At 48.1% G+C, this 24,264-nt stretch overlaps 1 protein-coding gene across 4 annotated transcripts in view; it reads left to right on the top strand.

The window, feature by feature from the left end:
- The window catches only part of NCKAP1L (NCK associated protein 1 like), a 44,239-nt gene extending 25,351 nt beyond the window's left edge, over positions 1-18,888 (top strand). The window contains exons 22-32 of one of the 4 annotated variants that reach the window (XR_004351619.1): positions 1,309-1,527; positions 3,042-3,172; positions 5,539-5,636; positions 5,769-5,862; positions 6,014-6,096; positions 6,392-6,472; positions 9,851-9,944; positions 10,854-10,970; positions 11,304-11,413; positions 12,501-12,676; positions 13,456-13,538. Coding sequence is in view for 3 of the 4 variants with exons in the window: in XM_032644137.1 (XP_032500028.1) it covers positions 1,309-1,527; positions 3,042-3,172; positions 5,539-5,636; positions 5,769-5,862; positions 6,014-6,096; positions 6,392-6,472; positions 9,851-9,944; positions 10,854-10,970; positions 11,304-11,413; positions 13,456-13,545; positions 17,444-17,575 (1,249 nt within the window). In the remaining variant the exon portion in view is untranslated. Of the gene's footprint in view, positions 1-1,308; positions 1,528-3,041; positions 3,173-5,538; positions 5,637-5,768; positions 5,863-6,013; positions 6,097-6,391; positions 6,473-9,850; positions 9,945-10,853; positions 10,971-11,303; positions 11,414-12,500; positions 12,677-12,803; positions 13,318-13,455; positions 13,546-17,443 lie in introns of those variants that run through there. The other 3 variants (XM_032644137.1, XM_032644138.1, XM_032644139.1) reach the window with 3 other exon arrangements.
- The last annotated feature ends 5,376 nt before the right edge of the window (positions 18,889-24,264 follow it).

The raw sequence follows: 24,264 nt of genomic DNA, 5'->3' as shown, positions 1-24,264 counted from the left end.
GCACTAGTGGGGCCAAGGACAGGAGTAGGGAGAACAGTTAGGAGTCTGTGCCTTGACTGTAGGAGATGCAGGCTAATTTTTCAATTAGTTTTCTGCTTGGGTGACAGTAAAATTAGTTTGTTTTCATTCCGTACACTTTAGCTATATGGAAGGAAGTGTCTCAGGTGCATATAAAATGTCAAGAAGATGACAATTTGGTAATCATCCATGTGTAAACCTTCAGAAGCTGGCAGTGGTTTCTAGGCCCTGGAGCAGCATGTCACTGGCATCATTGTTCCTAAAGCCTGGAAGTTGGCCTAAAGGTTTGGCCTCAATGAAAACTCTAAAATAGATTAGGCTTGCCTCCCATCTGTCCCTTCCGTAGAATTTTTCCTCAAGTGGTACCTCTTCTCTTTTCCTTTTCATCTGGGGAGTAGGCCCTCCTGTTCCCTTCCCCTCCCCTGCCATAAAGTTTTCCAAAAACACAGAACAAACAAAAAACGCCCAAACATCTGTGACTTTAGGGAGAACCTGATGGACTCTTTCATACTGATGTGGAGATGACTGACAAAAGCTTGTGTTGGCAAAGTCTAACGTTCCTCTTCCCCTACTGTTTACATTTTAACGAGGAAGAAAGCCTCAGGCAGAGGACTGACTCTAATTGTGAATTCTCAGGTTCCTGGGGAAGGTGTTTTGGAAGGGGCTGGGAGTCCAGTGAGGAGGGGTGTTCCTGGTGTGCCCCTAAAATAATACAGTGTGGACAGTTATTCTACCTTCTCTAAGGTTGGCTATAGATGTGTGCCAACCAAGTGTACCCTCTCTCCACCTGGCATCCCGTGGCCACTTGGGATTGCACTGCCCTTCTAAGGATTTCTGGGTGTGGCTTTCCATTTCTGACAGTCATTGGAACTAATTCTTTCCGAGGAGAAAAGACAAATGCTGGCCCTGAGAATGCAGGAGGTTGTAAGCAAGCACGTACTGTTAGATGGCGTTTGGGAGCCCAGATCTTTTACCACCTGATTTAATTTCTCCAGAGGAGGCAGAAGAGCATGGTGATTGAGAATCCAATGTTATTTGATTCAGGTCCCAGCTTTGCCACTTGCTAGCTGTGTGGTCTTCACAGATGGCAAGTGGCTTACTATCTGTGTCTCAGTTTCTTCATCCGTAAAATGGGGATAATAATTGTACCTACCTTATTGGGTTGCTGTGAGATTTACATGAGATAATGCGTGTAGTTAGATCATAGTACAGCACGCAGAACACAGTATAAATGTGATAACTGTTACTATGTTTGTCATTATGATTGTGATTATGGTTTTTGTCACCTAGAGCCATTGTGTGGCTGGCTGGCTACAATGCCACAACCCAGGAGATCGCCAGGCCTTCTGAGCTCTTGGTAGGAGTCAAAGCGTACATCGGTTTCATAAAGTCACTGGCCCAGTTTTTGGGTGCAGATGTGTCCAGAGTCATCCGCAACGCCCTCCTGCAGCAGACGCAGCCACTGGACTCGTGTGGGGAACAGACTATCACCACTCTCTACACAAATTGGTCAGTGTTGCTTATCCTCTCTCGCTGCCTTGCTTCTTTGTTAGCACTTTTTCCTTTATGCAGTAGGACCTCGGGACCAGGCATTTTAGCTCCTAGGGTCATAGACCCCCAAACAGAAGCTTGTTTCTGCCCGAGGACTGGAGCTGTAAGCTGGGGCAAACTCAGATCCCCTCTGTCCACCATGAGGTCTCTTTCTAAGCTTCCATGTAACATCCATTGATCTACTCTGTAACAATTTGACCCTTTTCCTCTTAATCTGCAGTTCTTAACCTTCCTTTTCTGGATTCTTACTGTTTTCATTTCAAATGATCTCTCTTCCTCTTTCTGAAGTTCTTTTTTATTTCTCTCTTTGTCCAGTTTCTTCCCCTGGAGACCATTCTGTCTCACACCATCTCTCCGGAGCACTGCCTCCTTACCTCCCGACATGACTGTGTCGCGTCTAGTAGATTGTTCTTCATAGCGAAAGGGGCCTGCTCCCCCAGACTGGAGGAGGCAGGGGTCAGCAGTATTTCCTTTGAGGGTTAAGGATGGAGAGGAGCTGGATTCCTACCTCCCTAAGCCACTGGGTGGCGTTCTTAATCCAGTATCAGCTCGGCAGGAGCCCGCCCGGCTGCAAAGAACCCCCTGAGGAGGGAGAAAGACTGAGACAAGGTTTACAATAAAATGCCAACAGGGGCCTGGCAGGTAAGGTAAATGGGTGTTGTGGGCTAGGTGGGGACTTTGAGTAGTTGGAGAGGGCATGCCCCTCTGAAAGGCGACGGCCACCACTTAGCCCCATCTGATCGCTGCCCCACTAAATCCTTATTTTAATGTAAAATCTCTCAGTTTCAAAAACTTGACAACTGATTCAACTTAAAAGGGAAAAACCTCACGTTTGAGTGCTGGTTTTGACCTACCCGTGGTTAGCTTGTGACTTTTGTAAGACCTAGGCCCGGAGCTAGTGCCTGGGTGAGTGGCAGGCATTGCCACGCCCTCTGCTGACACTGGCTGGAGGCCTTCTCAGCTTGCCCAGAGGTCAGGAGGGCATACTTGGAGACTGGATGACAAGTGTTCACGGGGCCTCTGTCTGTCCAGGAGGTTTGACTTGAGACCTGCTTCCAGGGTCCTAGGCCCTTAGTCCAACACTGTCATTGGAGAGGTTGAGACTAAGTATATTTCAGAGGAGCCCAATTAGTAGGAATTTTTGTCCTGTCAGCTTAGGCTTGTCTCACCTGACAGAGGAAGGCCAAGGGTGAGGGGCATGCAGTAGCTGGTAAAGGTGGTAGGGCGTGCACACCATTGCGTCTGACAGCACCGCCAAATGCCCTGCAGATTAGAGGCAAAGCGGAACCACGCTACTGCCAGGTGTTTTTGAGCCAACAGCTTGGGGTGTTAATTAGAGTGTTGTACTGTCTTCTTTGAGTCTCTTCTCCCCACCCCAGCCTTTGGTGGAGTTTCTCTTCCTGAGCCCAGTGGTGGTGGTAGGGAGAAAGGATTGAACACTGATCTTCTGTGCTTTCTTGCCAACCTTGTAGGTACCTAGAAAGTCTGCTTAGACAGGCGAGCAGTGGGACCATTATCCTCTCACCAGCCATGCAGGCCTTCATCAGCCTCCCCAGGGAAGGGGAGCAGAACTTCAGCGCAGAGGAGTTCTCTGACATCTCTGGTGAGCCCAGAGCCTGGTCTCCTGTCAGGGAGCCGAACCTTTCCCCTCAATACAATATCTTAACCTATGGATCCCATCTAAATTCTCCTACCTTCCCAGAGGCTCATTCTGTACTCTTCTAGATCTCTGCTAGATTCTGCCTTAGGGACAGTAAAAAGAGATTTCAAGTGAGACCCAGAATTGAGGAGTAGCTTGGGGGTTGAAGGTGGAGAGGGAAGATGCGGGGAGTTAGGAGCTAGGCAGGGGCACTCAAGTCACTGAAAGGATTTATTCTTCGAAGGGTAGTAAATGGTTATTTTCCATTTCCACAAAGAGTAAAGACTAGGACATATAATGAGGGGTAAAGGATAAATGTAAGGAGGACATTCTGATGTTTGGAATTATTAAACAGTGGTCTGACATCATGGCGTCTTCTTCCTGAGGGATAAGTTTTAGAGCCTTATCTAGTGCTTGGATTGCTGATGTTTAATACTGATGATGAGCTAATGGATGACATTTAGTGTGGGCTTGGCTCTAAATGTTCACATGTATTTAACTCCTTTACTCCTCACAGCAGCCTTGAGGTAGGTACTCTTATTACCCCCATTTTACAGATGAGGACACTGAGACACAGAGAGGTTAAGGAGCTTGATTAAGGTCATACATCATTCATACATGGTAGAACTGGGATTTCAACTCAAGGCAGTCAAATTCCAGAGCCCGGGTGCTTAGTCACTATGTCACGCTGCTTCCCAGTGTATAGAAGCGCTTTTGTGTCTCAAGGCAGGCAGATGAGGAGTGTGTCGTGAATGAGTTGGGAAGTTATTCTCTTTTTAAAGAGGGCTTGAAGCCATGCAGATCCTTTTTAATAGATTTGTTTTACTGACTGACTGATTCATCAACTATCCCACTGCTTCCTCCTTCCTCTCACCTCCATGTAAATCATGGACCCCGCATGGTATCTGAGACAGGTAGGAGATGTTTCAATGACCCTGCCCTCTCCATTCTTCCCCTTCCTTGGGGGGTGTTATGAAAATCAGAGTATACAGTTCTGTTTTCCAGCTCTGCCTTCTTCTTACCCTCATACTGACTCCATCAGTGAGCTGACCCTACCCTTTACCTGCTGGAGGCTTCAGATGTCCCCTTCTTATCAGCTCCTCCCACAGGCTGTAGGCAGCATCTAAAATCAGCTTTAGGTCTCTCTGACAACTGACGAGCAGCAGGAGGTAATGCTGATTCCCCCTTCTACCACCCCCACCCCAATTTCCCTGGGTTACCATGGTGATGGGGCAATGCTGCTGCAAAAATAGATAGATGGATAGAGAAGGATGCCCTAGGGTTACTAGCCTAGAGAGGACCAGAGTAAGGACAGTTGGCAGATCCAAATCAGATCAGTGTGTCTTCTCTCCAGAGAAGGCAGTTCAGCCCCTCTGCCTCTCTGTCAGCCATCTTAGAATTGTCTGAGTTGACCAGTTTGGAAATCCTTTTCTAGTTCTCAGCTCAGTTGTTCCTATTGTAAATATGTGACTAAAAATGTTTAGTATTTATTCCACATGAGGCTCTGTGTCAGCTGCTGTGACCAGTTCCACTTCCTTTGTCAGTGGTAGAGGTGGAGCTCAACTGGTCCTGCCTTTAAACCCTTGAGTGTGGAGCCTTGATTTCCTTTTCCCTCTGAACTCTTGTTAACTATATTAAACTCACCTTTCCTCTACTGGTCTCTTGTTACTTCTGGTCTTTATGGTTTTCTCTGCTGGGACCGCCCATAGCCAAAGATCATAGCTGGAGCTCTTCCCTGTCTGAATTTGTGTTTCTAACATGGGATTTCCTCAGCCAGGTTTTATTTAATTCACAAAGGGCCAGAAGCAGGTTGGGTAGGGAGGGATAAGGTAATGGGGCAGACTTGAGGGAAGAAGAATTTAGGGGAAAAGACAACTGGGAGTCTGGGGATGTGTACTGATTATGCTATCATATCAACTCTGTGAGGTGTTCAGGGTGGATATTAGTTTCTTCATTTTACAGAGAAGTGAACTGAGGCTCAGAGAGGGGCTTAACATCTGATAAAGCTAGTGCAGCTAGTCCAGCAAGAGTAAAGCCCAGGGCCGTGTAAAGGGACTGGGAAAGTCTAGATTCTTATAGGAATGAAAAGTAAATAGTTATCATTTGTGGTACGTCTTGGTGTGGGTACCAGTGGGGAGAGGGTAAATTGTCCCACAGGCAGGCCAGACCTCTCACCTGAATATAGGATTTCAGGCTACGTTTGCTCTCCAACTTCCCACTTCCTTTCCTTGCTAGAAAACACTTAAGGTGTTCACGTTACCCTATAGCTATTATGCAAACGCACCAGTGTTCTCTGAGTCCCACCTGGGACCTCTGTGACTCTATTCCAGAGTTGCGGGCTTTGGCTGAACTCCTGGGCCCCTATGGCATGAAGTTCCTGAGTGAAAACCTGATGTGGCATGTGACCTCTCAGATCGTGGAGCTGAAGGTACTGTGGAAGCAAGCCCCCAGGAAGCAGGTCCAGCCCCCGGGGGAAGAAGGGTAGGGGTAGGAGACTGGGGGGAAGATGTACCATGGGTCTCATCTTTTCGTGCTTAATGGCTCTGTGTCCCGGCTGCAGAAGCTGGTGGTGGAAAACATGGATGTGCTTGTTCAGATCAGATCCAACTTTAGCAAGGCAGACTTGATGGCTTCTCTGCTTCCCCAGCTGATGGGTGAGCACGTCTCCTAAAGGGAGAAGGAACTGTGGGAAAAGCATTGTGGATGACGGGTTTTGGGGGCTCTGGGGCCTAGGCTGGGTCTGAAGAAGCAAAACCGTTGCCATTCTCCTGAGTTCTCTTCTTGAACGCACTTCTTTCTCCTCAGGGGCTGATAATGTACTGAAGCGTATGACCATCATTGGAGTTATCCTCAGTTTTAGGGCCATGGCCCAAGAGGGACTTCGGGAGGTGAGCTGGGGGAGAGGGGGCTGCCACAGGATAAAGCCTTGGGTAGGGCTTGTGTGAGAAGTTGTGGAAAGGGTTGGTGAGCATTGAGGAGAATGGAGCTTAATTCGGTAGAGGTCCTGGAAGTTCTTTGAGGCTAGATGAGCTGAAGAAACCTAGACGCATGAGGAGAGAAGTGGCATGGGAAGCTGGCTAAGTTCTTATCTAAGCTGAGGCCTTTTTTTTGTTTCTTTGTTTCCACCTGTTTGAAGGCATCGGCCACTGTCCCTTGGACTCATTTGTACTCTCTTTCCTCCAGGTTTTCTCCTCCCACTGCCCGTTTCTTATGGGTCCCATTGAGTGCCTGAAGGAGTTTGTCACCCCAGACACAGATATCAAGGTATGGGAGAGTGCAAAGTGGAATCTAATTAGGATATTTTTGTTGTTGAAAATGGATGGAGCTAGGGTCTTGTAAGGGAGAGGGGGCTCTGAAGAATACTGCAGGGAGAAGAGCCAGAATTTGAATAGAAACACGTTGGGGGAGATTTTTGTGGAGGGAGGGGTGTTGGTCAGACAAGAGGATGCACAGCTGGGGAGCCCTGGGGAGATCCTGCGGGGGCTAGGGAAACGTTACTGGAGGGAGAGGAGTAAGGTCTAGGATAGTTTCTACAGCTTTTCTCCTAAGATGTGCAAATTAGATACCCGACTATATGCAGACAAGTCCCCTCTTTAGTCAGGAGCCTGGGTACTTTTTGTAAATTTTTTTTCTTCCATTCCTGCCCACCCTGCCTGCCCTCAGATTTTCCGTTCTTTTTCTGGCCTTTTCTCCCTCCTAGTTCTGAAACTTTCTGGTTCCTCTGTGTGTGTGTCACCTGCCTTGGGCCTCATTTCCTCTAGAGATGGGGAAAGGCTGAGGGGACTCTGTAAGCACCCAAGTTAAACATCCATTCCCCCTCCCCCACCTCACGTCAGCTTGCCTTTTGAATCGCCTAGAACAAACAAGTATGTTTTGCAGGAAATACAGCTGAAGGCTGGGAACAAGGGCCTTCAAATGCACAGGGCAGGGCACTTCTCTTATAATTGATTCTGTTAACGGAGGGAGGTTTGTGAGAAGAGGAAACTGGTTAACAGGAAGTAGTCAGAAAAAAAAAAGAAAACTTAGAGAAAAAAACTTCCTTTACCTTGAGGTCAAAAGAGTTGTGAACATTTCCTCTCTCTCTGCCTGAAATCAGATGATGAGGGTCAAGGGGTCACGGGCCCTGAGGGGGTGACGTTTCACTGGGCTGGCTGCTCCTTCAGGCCAGGTCTTTGGTGTCACGGTGAACCTGGGGTTCGGGCAGCTGTTGGTGGTGGGGCTGAACGCTCTGGCCTGTCAGGAGTGTGTCTAGCTGGCATCTCCCAGGCAGCTCCGAGCTCTAGGCTCTGCCTGCCTGGGAGAACGCGCAGGTCGGTGGCACGGGGGATGACCTGTTACAGAGATTCTGTTACTGCCTCAGAGGGGTGAGAAGATTAGGAGAAGAGAACAGAAGCTCCTTCAACAATCACTTTCTTCCTCCAGAAAACCACAGGTCATGGACCAGGTCCCTGATCTCCTAGGTCACGGGTGCCATGAGCAGGGTTATTTAGTTAGTAGGGAATTTAAGTAAAGGGCAGAGCAGAACGTGGCTGAGGTTAACTTTCTGTGTTCAGCACCACAGGCAGTGTGTTTATTGTTATGTCTGTGGGGTTATTTGCATAAGATACTCTACTTCGTTATCTACTGTTGAAACAGTTATCCTTGTTCTCGCAGAACATTTTCAAGTCTTTTCTTTTTTTTTTTAACCTCAAAAGGGGTCTGAGTACTTTGTGGGTGGGTATTTGGCGCTACATCTTGGGAACCTGATTCTAAGTACAGTGAGGGATTCAGGAATCAATCAATCAATATTAACTGAATGCCTTCTATGTGCTTAGCATTGTGTTAAAGCCTAGAGAGGATAAAAGAAATGCAGAGTTCCTGGCTTTGAGAGAAAGGAAGTAGAGCGAAAGGGACAACGGTTATTAGTGTCTTAGTGACTCTGTGAGTCACTAGGGTAGATACTTTACACATGTGGTCTAATTTAATCTTCACAGCAACTTTGTGAGGTAGGTGTCATTATCCCACTTTTACAGATGAGAAAATGGAGGCTCGAAGAAGTTAAGTAACTCTTAGCCAAGGTCACACATTTAGTAAGTGGTGGTGCTAGGATTTGAACCCAGATCTTCTCACTCCAAAGCCTTTTCCTCCCCTCTCTATGCCATGAGGTTAAAAAAAAATTGTAATCTAGTTGATGAGATAAGCCATACATCTCACTCCCAATCTGAAAAGAAAACTGATGATACCAGGTGCAGTGTATGATCACTGCGGAGGAAGTAGTGCCAGGTTAGGGAGGGAGAGATGAGCTTGGGCTGAAGTCAACAGGGAGGGCTCCATAAAGAATATGAGATTTGAGTTAGGCCTCAAGGGTGGGTGTCAGATGTAAGTAGAGGAGAGGTAAAGAGGGAAAACTCTAGACTTTTTTCCTTCCTATGTAGGGAAAAACCCAGTTCTTTCCTGCGTGTTTCTCTCCTGGGAGTCTTCTTTCCTCTCACACAGAACACTTCACTTCTGACACTTCTGGTCACCAAATGTGTGGAGGTTTTTCCCCCACCAATTCTCTGTGACACCAGTTGGATGTCCTGAGACTTAATTCTGACACTGTCTACCTGGAGATAGTGTCAGATCACACAGGTTAAGGGTTCACTCCCACAAGTCTGCACCTACTCCCCGCTTCAGAAGCCAGTTGCAAACCTGAGTTGTCCCCTGTGCTTCTGACCCACCGGCTGTAGGTCGGAGGTTCCAATATCCCCCTCCTTACTTTCCATTAATTTGCTAGAGTGGCTCACAGAACTCAGGGAAACACATCTACCAGTTTATTAAAGGATGTGATAAAGGATATAAGATAAACAGCCAGATGGAGAGATCCGTGGGGCGAGGTCTGGGAGGATCCTGAGGGCCGGAGCTTCTGTCCCCGTGGAGTTGGGCTGCACCACCCTCCTGGTCCGTGGATGTGTTCTCAACCTGGAGGCTCTCTGAACCCCGTACTGTTGGGATTTTAATGGAGGCTTCTTCACGTAGGCATGATCAATTATTAACTCTATTTCCAGGCCCGCTCCCCTCTCTGGAGCAGTGGGGGTGTGGTGCGGCTGAAAATTCCCAACTTCTAACCAAGCGTGGTCTTTCTGGTGAGCAGCTGCCATCCGGGAGCTGTTCAGGAGCACACCCAGAGTTGCCGCATAAGACCAAAAAAATGTTCCTAGTGTTTTTATCATTTAGGGAATCACAAGGGTTTTAGGAGCCCTGTGTCAGGAACCAGGGGCAGGGACCAATATATATATTTTCTATCATCTCTCAAGAAGAAAGGACACTCTAGAAGAGGGAAGCACATGAACCGAAGCATGCAAGTAAGAAACTAAGTTGTAGCTTGGAGACAGTGAATAAATCACCCTGGCTGCATTGACTGTAGGAAGCATTTGAGGAAATAAGGTTGAAAAAATAAATTTGTATTGTGGAGAATCTGAATGCCAAGCTAAAGAACTGGATTTTTTTTTTTTTCCTCTTTCCCCTGTAGGTTAGGGAGATCTATGAAAGGAATACCCAGCAAAGATGATAGTACACCAAAAGTTTAGAATCTGTGATCCAGGAGTCTTGACTGCCTGTAGCTTCTGTCAAGCACTTCTCTCCAGGGGATACCCTCCAGAATGTTGTTTTCTTCTCTACCAGGTGACCCTGAGTGTCTTTGAGCTAGCATCTGCTGCAGGGGTGGGCTGTGACATTGACCCAGCTCTGGTGGCTGCCATTGCCAATCTGAAAACTGGTAAGATTGGGGAAAGGGGGCAACGGAGGGCTTGGGCCCTATTTTGGGGTGGAAAAATGTGAGTCTCAAAGAAGCCTTTATTTAGGATTGTGAATTCAGAGGTTATAAACTGGGAGCTAAGAAAAGACTTAAAGCATAGTCTCTAATCCCCAGAAAATACTTCCACAGGCAATTTAGATTTCTAGTCAGGTTCTAACCAGTTGATCTGTCAATCAGCTAAAAAGTATTAAGTGAGAGTCTGGTACTCAGCAAGTGCTCAAAGGAACTTACAATCTGGTTGGGGAAATAAGAGCAATGCAGATGAAACGATGAGCGAACAGTACACACTAGACGCGAATTCGTACTAAGTTGTGTGGTATAGCATCCGAGTTCCCCAGAATGATCGTGTGCTCTCCCCTCCCCTATAATCAGCTTGACACCATGCACTTCCTCCCCTGGACTCACACTTGTCTCTTATATTTCCATTACACATGTCCTCGGATTAGCACATTCATACTTGTACACACTCAGAACAGGATGGAATCAGGGGGCTGGTAGTAAACCCTCTTAAAATTGCCAGACTGGCTCTCCCTCTTCTCTCTCGGTTTTGGTGAGACTCTTTCCTCTCCTTCCTGCCTCTGTACCCCACCAGGTAGCTGACAGAGTGCCCTCAAACTGCATGTCAGCAGAGCCCTTTGCCAAGAGCTATGCTCAGTCACCAGGGGAAGCCTCCAGGACTCAGGCCTCTCACTATCAGTGGAGGCTAGTACTGTCCCCTGCAGCAGTAATGACTTGCCTATAGTGCTCTACAAATTATTTTCACAGATATTTTCTCATGTGATTCTCCTAGTAATTCTGCGAAGTAGGACCCCCTGGAAGAAAACTCCCGTTTGCTGACCTTACTCTCTTTTCCTTTTTCCTTCTTTCCAGATACGTCATCCCCTGAGGAAGAATATAAGGTGGCCTGCCTGCTCTTGATCTTTCTTGCCGTTTCCCTCCCCCTCCTTGCCATGGACCCAGCTTCCTTCTATAGCATTGAGAAGGATGGTAAGTAAGGAGTAGGTTTGAGGGACCAGTGCAGTTTAGGTTAGTGTCCTGGGGTCGAGAGATGAGACGGAGACATTTATCTGGAAAACACAGACTTCTGACTCAGATGTAAAGTTCTGCTTCAAAAAGCACTCGAGAATGAACTATTCCTAAAATTCAATTCCAGTGAAATTTCATAGGAATATCCTTCTCCTAATCCTCAAATGCCTTCCAGTCCTTTTGGTGTCAAATAGGGACGGCCCAGCCTGAAAAACTGAGAAGTTACTAGCTGGGGTCGCCTGGGGTGGCTCACTTTCCTTTCTTTTCTCTCCCTCTCTGTCAATAATAACCTAGGTTACAGCAACAATATTCACTGCTTGACCAAAGCCATCATCCAGGTGTCTGCTGCCCTCTTTACCCTCTACAACAAGAACATTGAGACTCACCTCAAGGAATTTCTGGTGGTGAGTGGGTATAGGTTATAAGGAATGGACGATTGCAAAGTCTGGTGGGAACTGTTTGACTTAAATCCATAGACAGTTATTGTTGAGCAGGCCTTGGAGACTAACCTCCCATCCTATTCATTAAGTAGTGAGAGGCCACTTTGTGAAAGGCAGGGGTTTCTTCTAGATTCTCTAACAGCTGGTATTTCAGCCTCTGCCCAAATACTTGGAAGGAGCATTGGCCTAAGAGTTAGCAAATCTGAGCTCTAGTTTTGGATCTGCCACTAAGCAGTTGTGTGATCTCTGAAGACCCAAACTTTTGGGTCCTCAGTTTTCCCATTTATTAACTAGAAAGATTAAACTGAATCTATGATTCACTACCTTGGTGTGCATTACATTATCCTGAGGAATTTGTTAAAATACAGATTTCTGATCCTTACACCAGACCTACTGAATTAGAATATTCTAGGGTGAGTCCAGGCCTCTGTTTTTAACAAGGTCTCCAGGAGACCAGATGTACAGTGAAGTTGGAGAGACACTGAGTTTTATAATCTATAAGGCCCTTTTCAACTCTAATATTGATAAAAAGTCAAGCTTTTTTCAACTTCTTAAACTTCATTGTAAGTCAGAATCTCCTGGAGAATTTTTGATTCAGTGGATTAGAGGTGGGGCTGGAAACTTTGCATTTTCAACAAGTCCGGGAAATGTTGGTGCTGCCCGTCCTGTGGTCTCACTTTGAGAATCACTGTCTAGATTTCTAGGGGATGGAACTTACAGTCAAGCAGCTGATTTTACTATAGGTTATGTCCAGTTTGTTTGAAAAAAATTGTTAAAATTTTTTTTAGCCGAAGTTTGACTCCCTGTAGCTATCATTATTGATCTAAGTTTTGCCTCTGGAAAATCACAGAATAAGTAATCTCTTTCCTTTGTTCAAAGAGGCCCCAGAGCTCCCCATTCTAAATACTCCATGGAGGAATCCCATCCATACACCTCTGAAACATGGTCCAGTACCCACTGCCTGCTGGAGCATTCTCAGCAATAGGGAGCTTATTCTTTTGCAAAGCACGGTCCTGATTTAAAAACTAGGTCCTTATCTGTCTCTTTTTAGGAGGAAGCAGTAGATCATATGCTCTAGGGAATCACATTCTTGTCCTGAGAAGTACATGTCGGGGACTTGGAAGCTTAGTGAGAGGGCCTCTATTTAAACTGGGACAACAGGCCACACAAAATGGGCTCTGAGCATCTTGGATAGAAAGAGGATTCACACCAGATCTCTAAGATGGGGTGAGAAGGGAATCACCCCCCGCCCTTCCCCTTTTACCCTCTTTGTTTGCTGAGTACAGGTAACCTGGGCCTGGGATGCAATTAGTGACATATCTTTCTCCCTCTTTGATCTGTTGGGGGCCTGAAGGTGAACGAAGAGGACAGCCATTCGGGAGCTGACAGGAGGAGAATACCAAGAGCGCTGTGTCTGAATCAGAGGCCCAGCCCTGTCTCTGGTCGGGTGGGGAGTCAGCTGTAAACAGTCTGATGACAGTGGTGTCTGGAGGCCGCCTAGGAAAAGGGATTAAGCTCCTGGCATACAGTATTACCTGCCTCTGCTGCAGGTCCTTTCTTCGCCCCTTGCAGCCTCTCCTCCAGCAACCTCCTGTTGTCTGCACTGGCTAGTTTAGAGGCGGTGTGCATCTCCGAAACCTGGGGGTTTGCCGCTTGCCCACCCTGAGCCTCCAGGAGCATCCCAGCACTTCTTAACTCACCTCCTTGATCTTTTGTTGACTTCTGTAGTCTGAGGCTGTCGTACTCTGACCATAAAAATCTGCTTCCTGGGCTTCCCTGGTGGCGCACTGGTTGAGAGTCTGCCTGCCGATGCGGGGGACACGGGTTTGTGCCCCGGTCCGGGAAGATCCCACATGCCACAGAGCGGCTGGGCCCGTGAGCCATGACCGCTGAGCCTGCGCGTCCGGAGGCTGTGCTCCGCAACGGGAGAGGGCACAACAGTGAAAGGCCCGCGTACCGCAAAAAAAAAAAAAAAATCTGCTTCCTTACAAATTCTTCCCTTACAGGTAGCTTCCGTCAGCCTCCTGCAGCTGGGCCAGGAGACTGACAAGCTTAAAACCAGAAATCGGGAATCCATTTCTCTGCTTATGCGCTTGGTATGTATCTGGTGTAAGTTGGTCTTAGAGGAAGGGCCAGAAGGAGGTTCCTCTTTAGGGTCCTTGGCTCCCAGCCATTGTTATCACCCAAAAGCATTAACTAAGAACTTAATTCTGCCTGAGGAGGTCTAGGCCTTACGTTCTGGCTAACATTCTAGACTTGTCTTGTAATCCCAAGGTAGTAGAGACTTCGAGGACTTCTCTGCAGGACAGGGTCTTCCCAGCCCCTAGCTAACTGGGCCCCTTTCCCTGCAGTGTTCTTGAGTCTGATGTGGTGGGGCAGCTGTGTCCCTCATCCTTAACTATCTGTCCAGTACATGTTTGGTTTTACTTGACCACTTCCTACTGCTGTATTTCTTGTCCTTAAGAGTACCACGAAGAAGGTGCTGAGTAGCACACAGCTGAACTGGGGGAGGGGGATGGGGGCTCAGAGGAGGGATGGGATTTTAGCTGAAAAGCTGTAAGGCAGGGAGCCAGGTGGGCCATGAATCAGACAGCTCCTGCTGTCTCTTCTGTCTTCCCAAGCTGTGGCCTTTCCCCGACTTTGGCAGAAAGTTCTGGGAACTCTGACCCAGTTAACTTAAAAAAAATCTTTTCCTCTTTGACCCTGTTTCCCTCTTCAACATGTTTACTCTTTTGCTCTAAAGTCTGATTCCCTCGGTTAATGCTGCACTTAGATGTGGACAGGAGGGGCTCCTGTCCGGGGCCCTGGGTTTAAGTGGCCCCCTCTGGCCTACAGGAAGAGGACATGCCCACCTGGAGCCTGTGCCCCACCTTGAAGCCCCCACTAAAGATTTCTAGGGCCTCAGAATTCTCTGCTAAGCAGCTCCAGCCCACTTGTAGGGCTTGTGCTGAGCTTCTCCAAGTCCATCCTACTGAGGCAGACTGTGCTCTAGAGGCCACGGAATGTATGGCTGGAGTTTAGATGTGCAGACAGGAAGTTTATGTGTGTATACAGATCCCCCAGACTGGGGGTGGGAGGAGAAGGGGGCCAGGCTGGAGGCTGATTCCCTCTCTTCCCCCTGTTCTGGTGCAGAACTCTGAGGGGTCTAAGAATTCTTGATTCAAACCTGTCTTCCATGAAATTGTAAAGGTACACTCAGCCCTCCATATCCACAGGTTCTCAGCCATGGATTCAACCAACCGTGGATTGAAAATATTAAAAAAAAAATTCCAGGATGTTCCCTAAAGCAAAACTTCAGTTTGCCCACACCAGCAACTATTTAAGCATTTACATTGTATTTACAATGGTTTATGCAGCATTTACATTGTATTAGGTATTATAAGTAATCTAGAGGTGATTTAAGTATATGGGAAGATATTGTAGGTTATATGCAAATACTATGCCATCTTATATGAGTAACTTGGGCATCTGCAGATTCTGGTATCTGAATCCCCTGAATTAGTTCCAGCGCTGGTCCTAGAACAAATCCCCTGCCAGTACCCCATGAATACTGAGAGACGACTACATATTGCAAAGGTCACAAGGAAGAATAGTTTGTCTGATTTATTTAGTCATCTGGTATATGGGCTTCCATTTGTACTCTTGGCCAGGCCGACAAATATTAGGGGCAGGCAAGCCTGGGACTCCCTCTGGGTCTCCTTCTTTAAATACACAGGCATTGAGTGGTGTCTGTGTCTCCGTTTCTCCAGCTTGAAAAAGGCCTAGGCTGGGCTGATTAAGGATTATGATGGAGAAGAGAAGAGAATGGACCTGAGGGGGCGGGGGTGAGGTGAGGGGTGAGAAGGCACAGGAGGCAAAGGAGGGCAGAGGGAAGGCAAGTGTAGTATGCTAGGTAGAGCACAGTCTTCAGAGCAGCGGGACCTTGGGCAAGTTAATTAACCTTTCTGAGACTGATTCTTCAGCCATGAAAGTGGGCAATTATCCTTATGATAGAGGGGCAAGGATTCATGAGACAGTATATATAAAAGTGCCTACTACATAAGAGAGGCTAAATAAATGTTAGTCCCCTCTCTCCACTGCTTAGTTTAGTTTCTGGATGATTTAGGCACGCCTGTTCATTCCCTTGGGCAGTTTTCACCTCTGTGAGGTTGGAGGTGATGCTGTATTGCCGCTCCGTGCCATCTCCTCCCTCTGCTTTGCGTCCCACCCTCCCCCCGTCCCAAAGTGTGGGAAGCTGTCTGCCCCTTAAGGCATCACAGGCCTGCAGAGTGGCTGGAACAGAGCTAGGACCAGGCACTTTTTGTAGGAGGGAAGAGACAGAGGGCCTAGCTGCTGCAAAGCGATTTAAATGCAAACGGTTCCACAGAGAAATTGGAAATGACTGAAGGGAAGGAGCTGTATTTTGAGTTTAGAGGCTACTCAGGTAGCCCCAAATCCTGGGAAGGCACTTCTGTCTGTGGGGTCTTTCTGTCTTGGCTGTCAAGCCTGGGCAGTGCCCACCCCCACTACTGTCAGATTGTTCCTGGCTTGGGTGTCACGGGGGAAGGAATGACTCTCTCATAGGGTCATGGAATCCTAGATGTCAGAACCAGATCAGATGCGGGCAGTTAGCCCAGTCCTCACAATTCATAGGTGAGAGGGAGGGAAAGATGACAGCCAAGGTCTCCCCCAGAATACATGGGCAGATTTGGGACTAGAACCCATTTCTTGGCCTTCACTCTAGGGCTGTTTCCACTACCATGAATTTCCTCCAGTTAGGAGCCCTGTGGTTTTCTGTGCTTAATAGAGCGGAATATAGAAGTCTTGGGCAAGTGGGTCTTCTTGAAGCCACCACTCATTTCCCTGTACCCAAGGGTCATGTCCTGGAAAAGAGATCCTATCTGTCTCCTGGCTTAAGTTTTGAAAGTCTCGTGTGTAGCAAGAAATTCTTTCTGTCATCCAACCCAAGATCAGAGCTACAGTTTTACGGGCAGATTTCCTTTCCTTCAGCCTGTGGTGTCTGCTCTTCTGAGGCTGTTGTGTGTATTGTGTGTGCATGGTTTGAGAATTGCAGTATCTTACAAATTTTAAAACTTGAAAGGGCTTCAGGGAGAGACACATGTTAGAGTAGAGACGGTAGATTCTCTTCCCTGAGTGAATTTTCGGGACTTGAAACACCAGACATATCGGGAAGGCCCATCTGTGTGAACTGCCAGAGGATATGGGACACTTCTCTCCAGAGTGTGTTTTTAGTCCCATAACCTCCTGGGTGAGGAGAGTACCGAAGGAAAGACACCCTGTTCCTTCCTTAGGGAAGGGGGCCCTCTGGCCCAACGCTAGGCTGTGCTGCTCTTCGCTAATATCTCCCTGCCCCGCTTCCCTCTGTCTTACCCAGGTATCTCCATCTATCATTCTGCTTGGCTCTGGGGCTGCAGGGATTACCGCAGCACACAGGCTTCTAATTAAACTAATTAATCATGCCTGCTCCTTCATGCAGCGTCCTTACTGTTCCCCAAGCGCTGTACTAAGGGAGGGAGGAGACTGAGGCCCAGCCCAAGAGGACCGGGTGGATTCCAGACCCCTCTTTCTTGGCCTGTGGTGGTAATTGTTTCTTTCTTTGCAGAGCTTTGTCTTTAGCTCTTTTATCCATCCTTACCTGCATCTGTGCTGCCCACCCACGTATGATTTAGCATCCAGAATGGGAGAGAATGGGAGTTTTTCCGTTGCTAGAGAAGTGATTCTTTCCTGCTTTCTTCGTCTGAGCCCTTTATATAACCCTGAGGAGGGGCACAGAGGCCATTATAATGGATCTGAAGAGGCCACATTGCTTTCCTAGAGTGGAATGAAGTGTGGGAGGAACGGGGTGGGGGGGGGCGGGGAGAGTGCCTTGGGAGCCCCATTCACTTGTAACTCTAAGCACCCCAGAGGGCCCAGGGAACTGAATGAAGAGGACAGGGTGTCACTGAGGTACGCCCTACCTGGGGTCCTCATCTGTCTTGGCCCTTTCTCTTCCAGGTGGTGGAGGAATCCTCCTTCCTGACTCTGGACATGCTGGAGTCCTGTTTCCCATATGTCCTGCTTCGAAATGCCTATCGGGAGGTATCCCGGGCCTTCCACCTGAACCGAGTGTCGGCCAGTACCCACTGAAGGGCCCCTTGGACCTGCCTCAGCCCATGCTGCAGTGGAAACTGTGGCTATTTTCTCAAAGGGTGGGAATGGGGTGGGGTCGCTAGAGAGAGGATCAGCCAGAGTTGGTGAAGAATATGGGGGAACAGCCCAGGGCTGAGATATCATAGACAAGTGGGGCCCACTGGGGCGGGGAGTGGAGGATTTTTTTATGGAAAAAAGTTAGGGGATTGGGGCCACGGGTATGAATTTTTACAATGAAAAAAACTTGACACACAAGTATGTTTTCTATCTTCTGGGGCCTAGAGCTTGCGCTCTGACTGGCATGGGTCTCTCCGACCTTCATGACTATTCTAGGATAATGCTGGCGGGCAGAGATGATCAATCATATTAAACCATAATGAGCCTCTAATCCTCCCACTGGAGCTGCTCTCGTCTTCTGCACATTCATTAGGACGATTATCTCCTCTCTTCCTTTTCCAGATGTCTTCAGCAAGCGTTCGGCCTGCCCCTACTGCAAAGTAGTAGCAAAGGAGCCCCTTTCTCCCTTGTGGGAGCTCTTGTAGGAGCCGTGAGTCTCTTCCTCTGCTTCCAGCTCTGCAGCCTGCAGGGGCAATGAGGAAGTGCTCTTGAGAGGTTTTCACTGCCCCAAACCCCCCTCTCACCTGCCCTACCACACCTTGTAGGTAACCAGTTAAGTCCTCTCATCTGTTTAACTTTAACCCCTCCTGCTTTTCCTTGACATCGCCACAACCCAGAGCAGAGGGTCAGTCTAGATTAATTGTAGGTCACAGGACAACTAATTGGACCAGTGTCACGTGAGTTTCCGTCACATAGCATTTGGGGGTATTCTCCCTCCCGTTTGGAGAGACTAACTTAACCCAAATCCCCTTGTCATCCTGGGTACAGCTGTTGCTCCAGGCAGGAATTTCTCTTCTAGATCTTAACTTTCATAGACCTCATTAGGTTACAGGGCCCTGAGAGTAGGTATACTTGAGGGAGTACAAGCTGTTTCAGCTTAGCCCTTTTCTGCACTAATTAGAATTTCAAGTGTCACAAAGCCCGGGGCATTCAAGATAGCACTAAACTAGGTTTAGTTAACTCCGTGGCAGGAAACAGTGGCCCCCATCCAGCACTTCTGTGCACCCAGTGCCAGGGAGGACTGGAGCAACAGATCATATATGTCACAAGTCTAGAGTGGTTGGAATGGGCAAATATAATTAACGAATTGATTAATTAGGCTCATGTCTATACATCCATGATAAAAGGGAAGCGATTTTTGGTTTTCAGCAAATCCATTGGAGTTCATTAAAGCTATTTGTTAGCTATTTTTAGATATTTGTGTGTTTGATCTTTATTTCTCGAGACCCAGGCTTAGTCAATACTCATTAAACTTGGCAGCCATAATCAATACACAAGTTTTTCTTAGCAACAACTGTCTACTCTTTAGGATAGAAGCATCAGAGGGTCCTGCTTCGTGCGTCAGCGAATTGTCCTTCTGTGCTATGGAAAGGACATTATGTTCTAAGGAGTGATTTGGGGTCAGGCCTACTGAGACTGAAGGCAAAGTTGATGAGGAAGAGAGAGCTCAGAAATATCTGAGCAACTACCCTTACCTTCTTATATCTCTGCTGGGATCTTCTCGTTGAGGAGCTGGGAGATCCTTTTTCCATATATATACATGTGGAATCGCTAAGAGGAGCCTCCCAGAGGACAAGTTGCTGAAGGGGAATAGAGGGTAGACATAATCACTTTTTTTTTAATTAAAATATTTATTGAGATAGTTAATCCACATGCACTTTTAAGAAATAATACAGAGTGATCCTGTGTACCTTTACCAGTTTTCCTCAAAGGTAACATCTTGCAAAACTATACTATGCCATCATAACCAGGATTATTTTTCATGTTTACATCTTTTTTTAATCAAAAGTTGCCAACAGCACTTTATCAATCCCAATACTCGTTTCGTTGTGTGTATTTAGCTCTGTACAGCTTTATCACGTGTAGGTTCACGCATCTGCCACCATGATCAAGACACAGGACAGTTTTGTCACTGCAAGAGCCCCCTCAGGGACTTCGCTTGTGGCCCAGTGGTTAAGAATCTGCCCTCCAATGCAGGGGACGTGGGTTCAATCCCTGCTCGGGGAACTAAGATCCCACATGCCACGGAGCAACTAAGCTCATGCACTCTAGAGCCTGCACACCACAACTAGAGAGCCTGTGTGCCACAACTACTGAGCCCCACGTGCCACAGCAAGAGAGAAGCCCACACACCGCAAAGAAGAGGCCACGCGCCACACTAAGACCTGATGCAGCCAAATAAATAAATATTTTAAAAAAGAACCCCTCATATTGTTCTTTTACGTCCCTCCTGCAACCCCCTTCCCCTTCCCTAACCCCTGGCAACACAAATCTGTCCTCCTTTTCTAAAGGAGGACAGCAAGACAAGTTGCTGCAGGGGAATAGAGGGTAGACATAATATCTGTAATAATGACATTACATATATGTATATATATATTTTTTTTTTTTTTTTTTTTTTTTTTGCGGTACGCAGGCCTCACTGTTTTGGCCTCTCCCGTTGCGGAGCACAGGCTCCAGACGCGCAGGCTCAGCGGCCATGGCTCACGGGCCCAGCCGCTCCGCGGCATGTGGGATCTTCCCGGACTGGGGCACGAACCCCTGTCCCCTGCATCGGCAGGCGGACTCTCAACCACTGCGCCACCAGGGAAGCCCGACATAATATCTTTTTATAAACATACAATCACACACATACTCCTCTACCACATAAAATTTTTCAAAGTGCTCTCACATCCTTAAGACAATTCTGCAAGGTAGCCAGGGAAGGCTTCCCTATTTCAGGCCAGTAAGCAGATTCAGAGATGTTAAATGACTTAATGAAGGTCACATGTTTAGCAGTACATCTGGAACTGGGACCCAAATATGACATTCAGTCCTAGACCTTTTCTACCTTCCCCGACTGTCTCTTCATCAGGGAAGGCTTAGTTGTTAGAATCGAGAGACCTTAGAATGAGCAAAAACAGGAGAAGGTGAGGACATATGGCCTTTACCACCTGAAACAAAAGGTGACTGTCTAGAGGTGAAGGACAGATGAGGTAACAGGACCCATTGGCATTTTAGGCTGTTTACTTCCTTGGCCAGGAGGGTCTCTGACCTCTTACAGTCTAGGATGCAATCAACAATGAACTGCTTTCTCCTCTCAGATCCCCAGCTCGCTTTGGTTAGGTCTAAAAGGAACTGCAGAATGAATATCAAGGAGAAATTCTGACCCCGATTGTTTTGTCTCACAGACAGAGAGTAGGTTCTAGCCTCAGCATTTTCATCAGTGCAGTGTTTTCATTAAAATCTCCATTAACTTGTTTGCGGCAATGAGATAGAATTATCCCTCCCACCAGACCCGGGGCGAGATGCTTGCAGAGGAGCTCCCGCTCCTTTGGGCAGTAGAAACAGTGCTTCCCCCACTATGCTGTTCAGTCCAGTGGGTGGGTGAGGGCAGCCTTCATGTGCAGGGGGGCCAGGGCCTGGCCAAGGGGATCTCACCCTCTGGCACTTTGCCTGGGAGGGAAAGAACAAATGTGGTTTGCACACGGGGACCCAGAAGGGAAGGAGGTCCCCGCTAGGGACAAGACTTCCCTAACCTTAGATCCTCTTGCCTAGATCAGCTCTCCTCCAACAAAGTTTGACTTTGAGAAGCTGGCACCTGGTGGAAACGCACTCACGCGGTTGGGGGACGAGTGTTCTTCCAGTCCTCCCAGGGCCTCCTGCTCCTCCTAAGTACCTGTCATCAAAGGAGACGAGGATGAATCCCCCCTCAGCCCCCACACCTCGATGAGTTGTCAAGTCCTCTCCCTCCCACCTAAATAGGAAGCAGGAGCGGCAGGCCAGGGTGCAGGTTGAGGAAGTCAGAAGTTAACTTGAGCTGAGTTTGCAGCTCTGGAGAGATTGAGGAGCAGGCTTTTCTCTTGTCACTTTGGAGGGAGAGAATTGTGAGGCTGCCCCTTTAAATAGCATTCCTGTAGGAGGCAGATCACATCCAGCCGTCACCGCCACCCGCTGCCAAAGCATCGTTTTTCTTTTTTTTTTTGGTCTTTATCAAACTCAAAGCTTGTCGGCTGGGGTTAGGGGAGAGAGGAGGCAGGGTCTGGGGCAGAGGCAGTTTGGAAGCTGAAAAAGAGAGGGATGAGGTTGGGCAGAAGGAGCCTGGGAAAGCTGGGGGTGGAGGACAAGGGGAAAAGACAGGGAGAGAAGAACGGTGGTGGTCTTTTGAGCCTATGAATGCAGCAGACATACCCTGTTCTTACCTCTCTAGAGGTACGGTAAGGCAGAAATGGGATTGGATTGAAACAAGGTTGAGGTTAAATGCCAGGACCGGGGATAAAGAAAGAGAAAGAGAGCCACAGAACAGAAAAGCACTAGAAACAGTTTAGGAGACTTGGCCCTGGCTTTGTCACTGACTCTGTGGGACCACATAATTTTTCTGGGCTTAGTTTCTCATTTGTTAAATGGATGGGGTGAGACTAGATGGACTCTGAAGTATCTTTCATGAATAATTTGTGTGTGTGTGTGTGTGTGTGTGTGTGAGTGAATTTTCCTTTTCTTAAACTGGGTTAGGACTTGGGGGCCTGAGAGGGCAGGGATGGGATATGCCACTGTGTTGACAAGAAACGTTGAGCGATCCCTCGGGAAGTACATCTCCTGCCTCTTTCCCACCTCTTCTACTTGAAATGCCTGCCTAATTTGGAGAGCTCCTTAGCTCTAATCCCAATTTCCTAATTAAAGCTCTTTAGCTGTAATCTTATTTTGCAGTTCTTTTGAATTATAGTTTTCAGGACTTCCCCGGTGGCGCAGTGGTTAAGAATCCGCCTGCCAATGCAGGGGACATGGGTTCGAGCCCAGGTCCGGGAATATCCCACATGCCGCGGAGCAACTAAGCCCGTGCGCCACAGCCACTGAGCCTGTGCTCTAGAGCCCACGAGCCACAACTACTGAGCCCATGAGCCACAACTACTGAAGCCTGCATGCCTAGAGCACATGCGCCGCAACAAGAGAAGCCACCGCAATGAGAAGCCCGTGCACCGCTACGAAGAGTAGCCCCCGCTTGCCACAACTAGAGAAAGCCCGCACGCAACAACAAAGACCCCTAATGCAGCCAAAAATAAATTTAAAAAAAAAGAAAAAAAAAGAATTATGGTTTCCAGCCCATTCTTTTTCAGTTGATAAGGAAGGTGATTGCTCTCAGGTTTTGAGAGCTGGATTGTGTAGGAGTCGAGACTCGGATCTCAGAGGCATCTATGTCTTGGCTGGGACAGTTCTACTGGCCAGGAGGGGAAACAGTGTGTGCTGAAGTTAGATGGTCAGAGAGGCTGAAGTCTCAGTATTCTTTCTGCTTTTTTCTGCATCTCTGACTTTGCTCTCTCCTTCTGCTTCTGTATTTCCTGGGAGCTGGTTCTGCTGATACTTCTCTGTCCTGTCAGGTCTGAAGGCCTGACCTAACCTAATTGCCTAGAAGGCAATCATTTTACATTGGGACTCTTCACGCTGCCACTTCTGTTCTTTTCTCCTCCATTGCTTGGGAAGAGGGGAGCTTCCACCCGATATTTAGAATGGAGTACATATCTTTTCCTAATCACCCCTCCTTCCAACCTCCAGAGTTCTTGAAATTAAAACTCACATTCTGGGATCATGGATTCATTAGAGAAGACATCTCCACTTTCTGTTTATATAGGATTTTCCCCAATGCCAAAGTAGGTGGTCATTAAGGAGGAGAAGTTTAAGGACTCCTAAGATGGTTCCTGCCAGAGTTCCAGGTAGGACTCAATTTGATGGAAGAGGCTTTGCCCTGTTATAAGTCTTGAGTTCAAATTCCAGATCATACAGTCTACAGATGCTTTAAGCAGCTAAACTGTTTTGTGTTGGGCCCTTAGCCATTAGATTTCTTTCACAGAAGACAGAATAAGAGGAAATAAACTGGAAAGCTACAGCAGGGGTTGAGATGAAATAGGAATGATTTCCTGGTCCTTATGGAGTTATCTATAGCCAAATGAAGATGGGGTGCGGCCTGCTCTTGTGAATTCTCTCTGGAAAGCTTTAAGCTTAGGAGAGACTCCCACCCGCCAGGTGGGTAGTTAGAGGCACCGGGGGAAGGCCACATGATGGGTGCGTGTCAGGAAGACCGCGCTAAGGGAACGGGGCGGGGGCGCAAAGGTGGGGGATACCGTGGCCACTCAGAGCACAAGCTAGACTTCTCGCCTCAAAGTCAGGACCACACATGCGAGGGTCTGGTCTGGGGCTGGGTTCTGGTGGTGGGGTGGCCTCACTCAGCGAGTGCCCAGGACCCCAGGCAGAGAGCTGTGGACTCGTCCCCGACCCCTCCTTCACGCCTGGGACGCACCGGCGGCTCTGAAACGGCACGCACTCACACAGAAACTCAAAACACACACCCAGGGAACCCACAGCACCGCCCAGAGCGAAGTCCTGCCGCCCGCCGCCTGCGCTAAGCTCCGTGAACACGCACTCACATCCACCCGCGTGGGGCACACGCAGGCTCCCGCACCCGGTGCCAGCGTGCGTGCACTCGCCTTTGGGCGCTGCCGGCTGTCTGCCCCAGGCTGCCAAGCGTTCCTTTGGGAGGGGGAGGAGAGGCTGCAAGGAGTGAGAGACGAGCGCGCCGGCAGAGAAGGGAGGGGGAAAGG

The sequence above is a fragment of the Phocoena sinus genome, chromosome 10, assembly GCF_008692025.1.
Source record: "Phocoena sinus isolate mPhoSin1 chromosome 10, mPhoSin1.pri, whole genome shotgun sequence".
Lineage (NCBI taxonomy): Eukaryota > Metazoa > Chordata > Mammalia > Artiodactyla > Phocoenidae > Phocoena > Phocoena sinus.
Note: the sequence above shows the minus strand (reverse complement) of the source record. Positions and strands in the feature narration are given on the sequence as shown.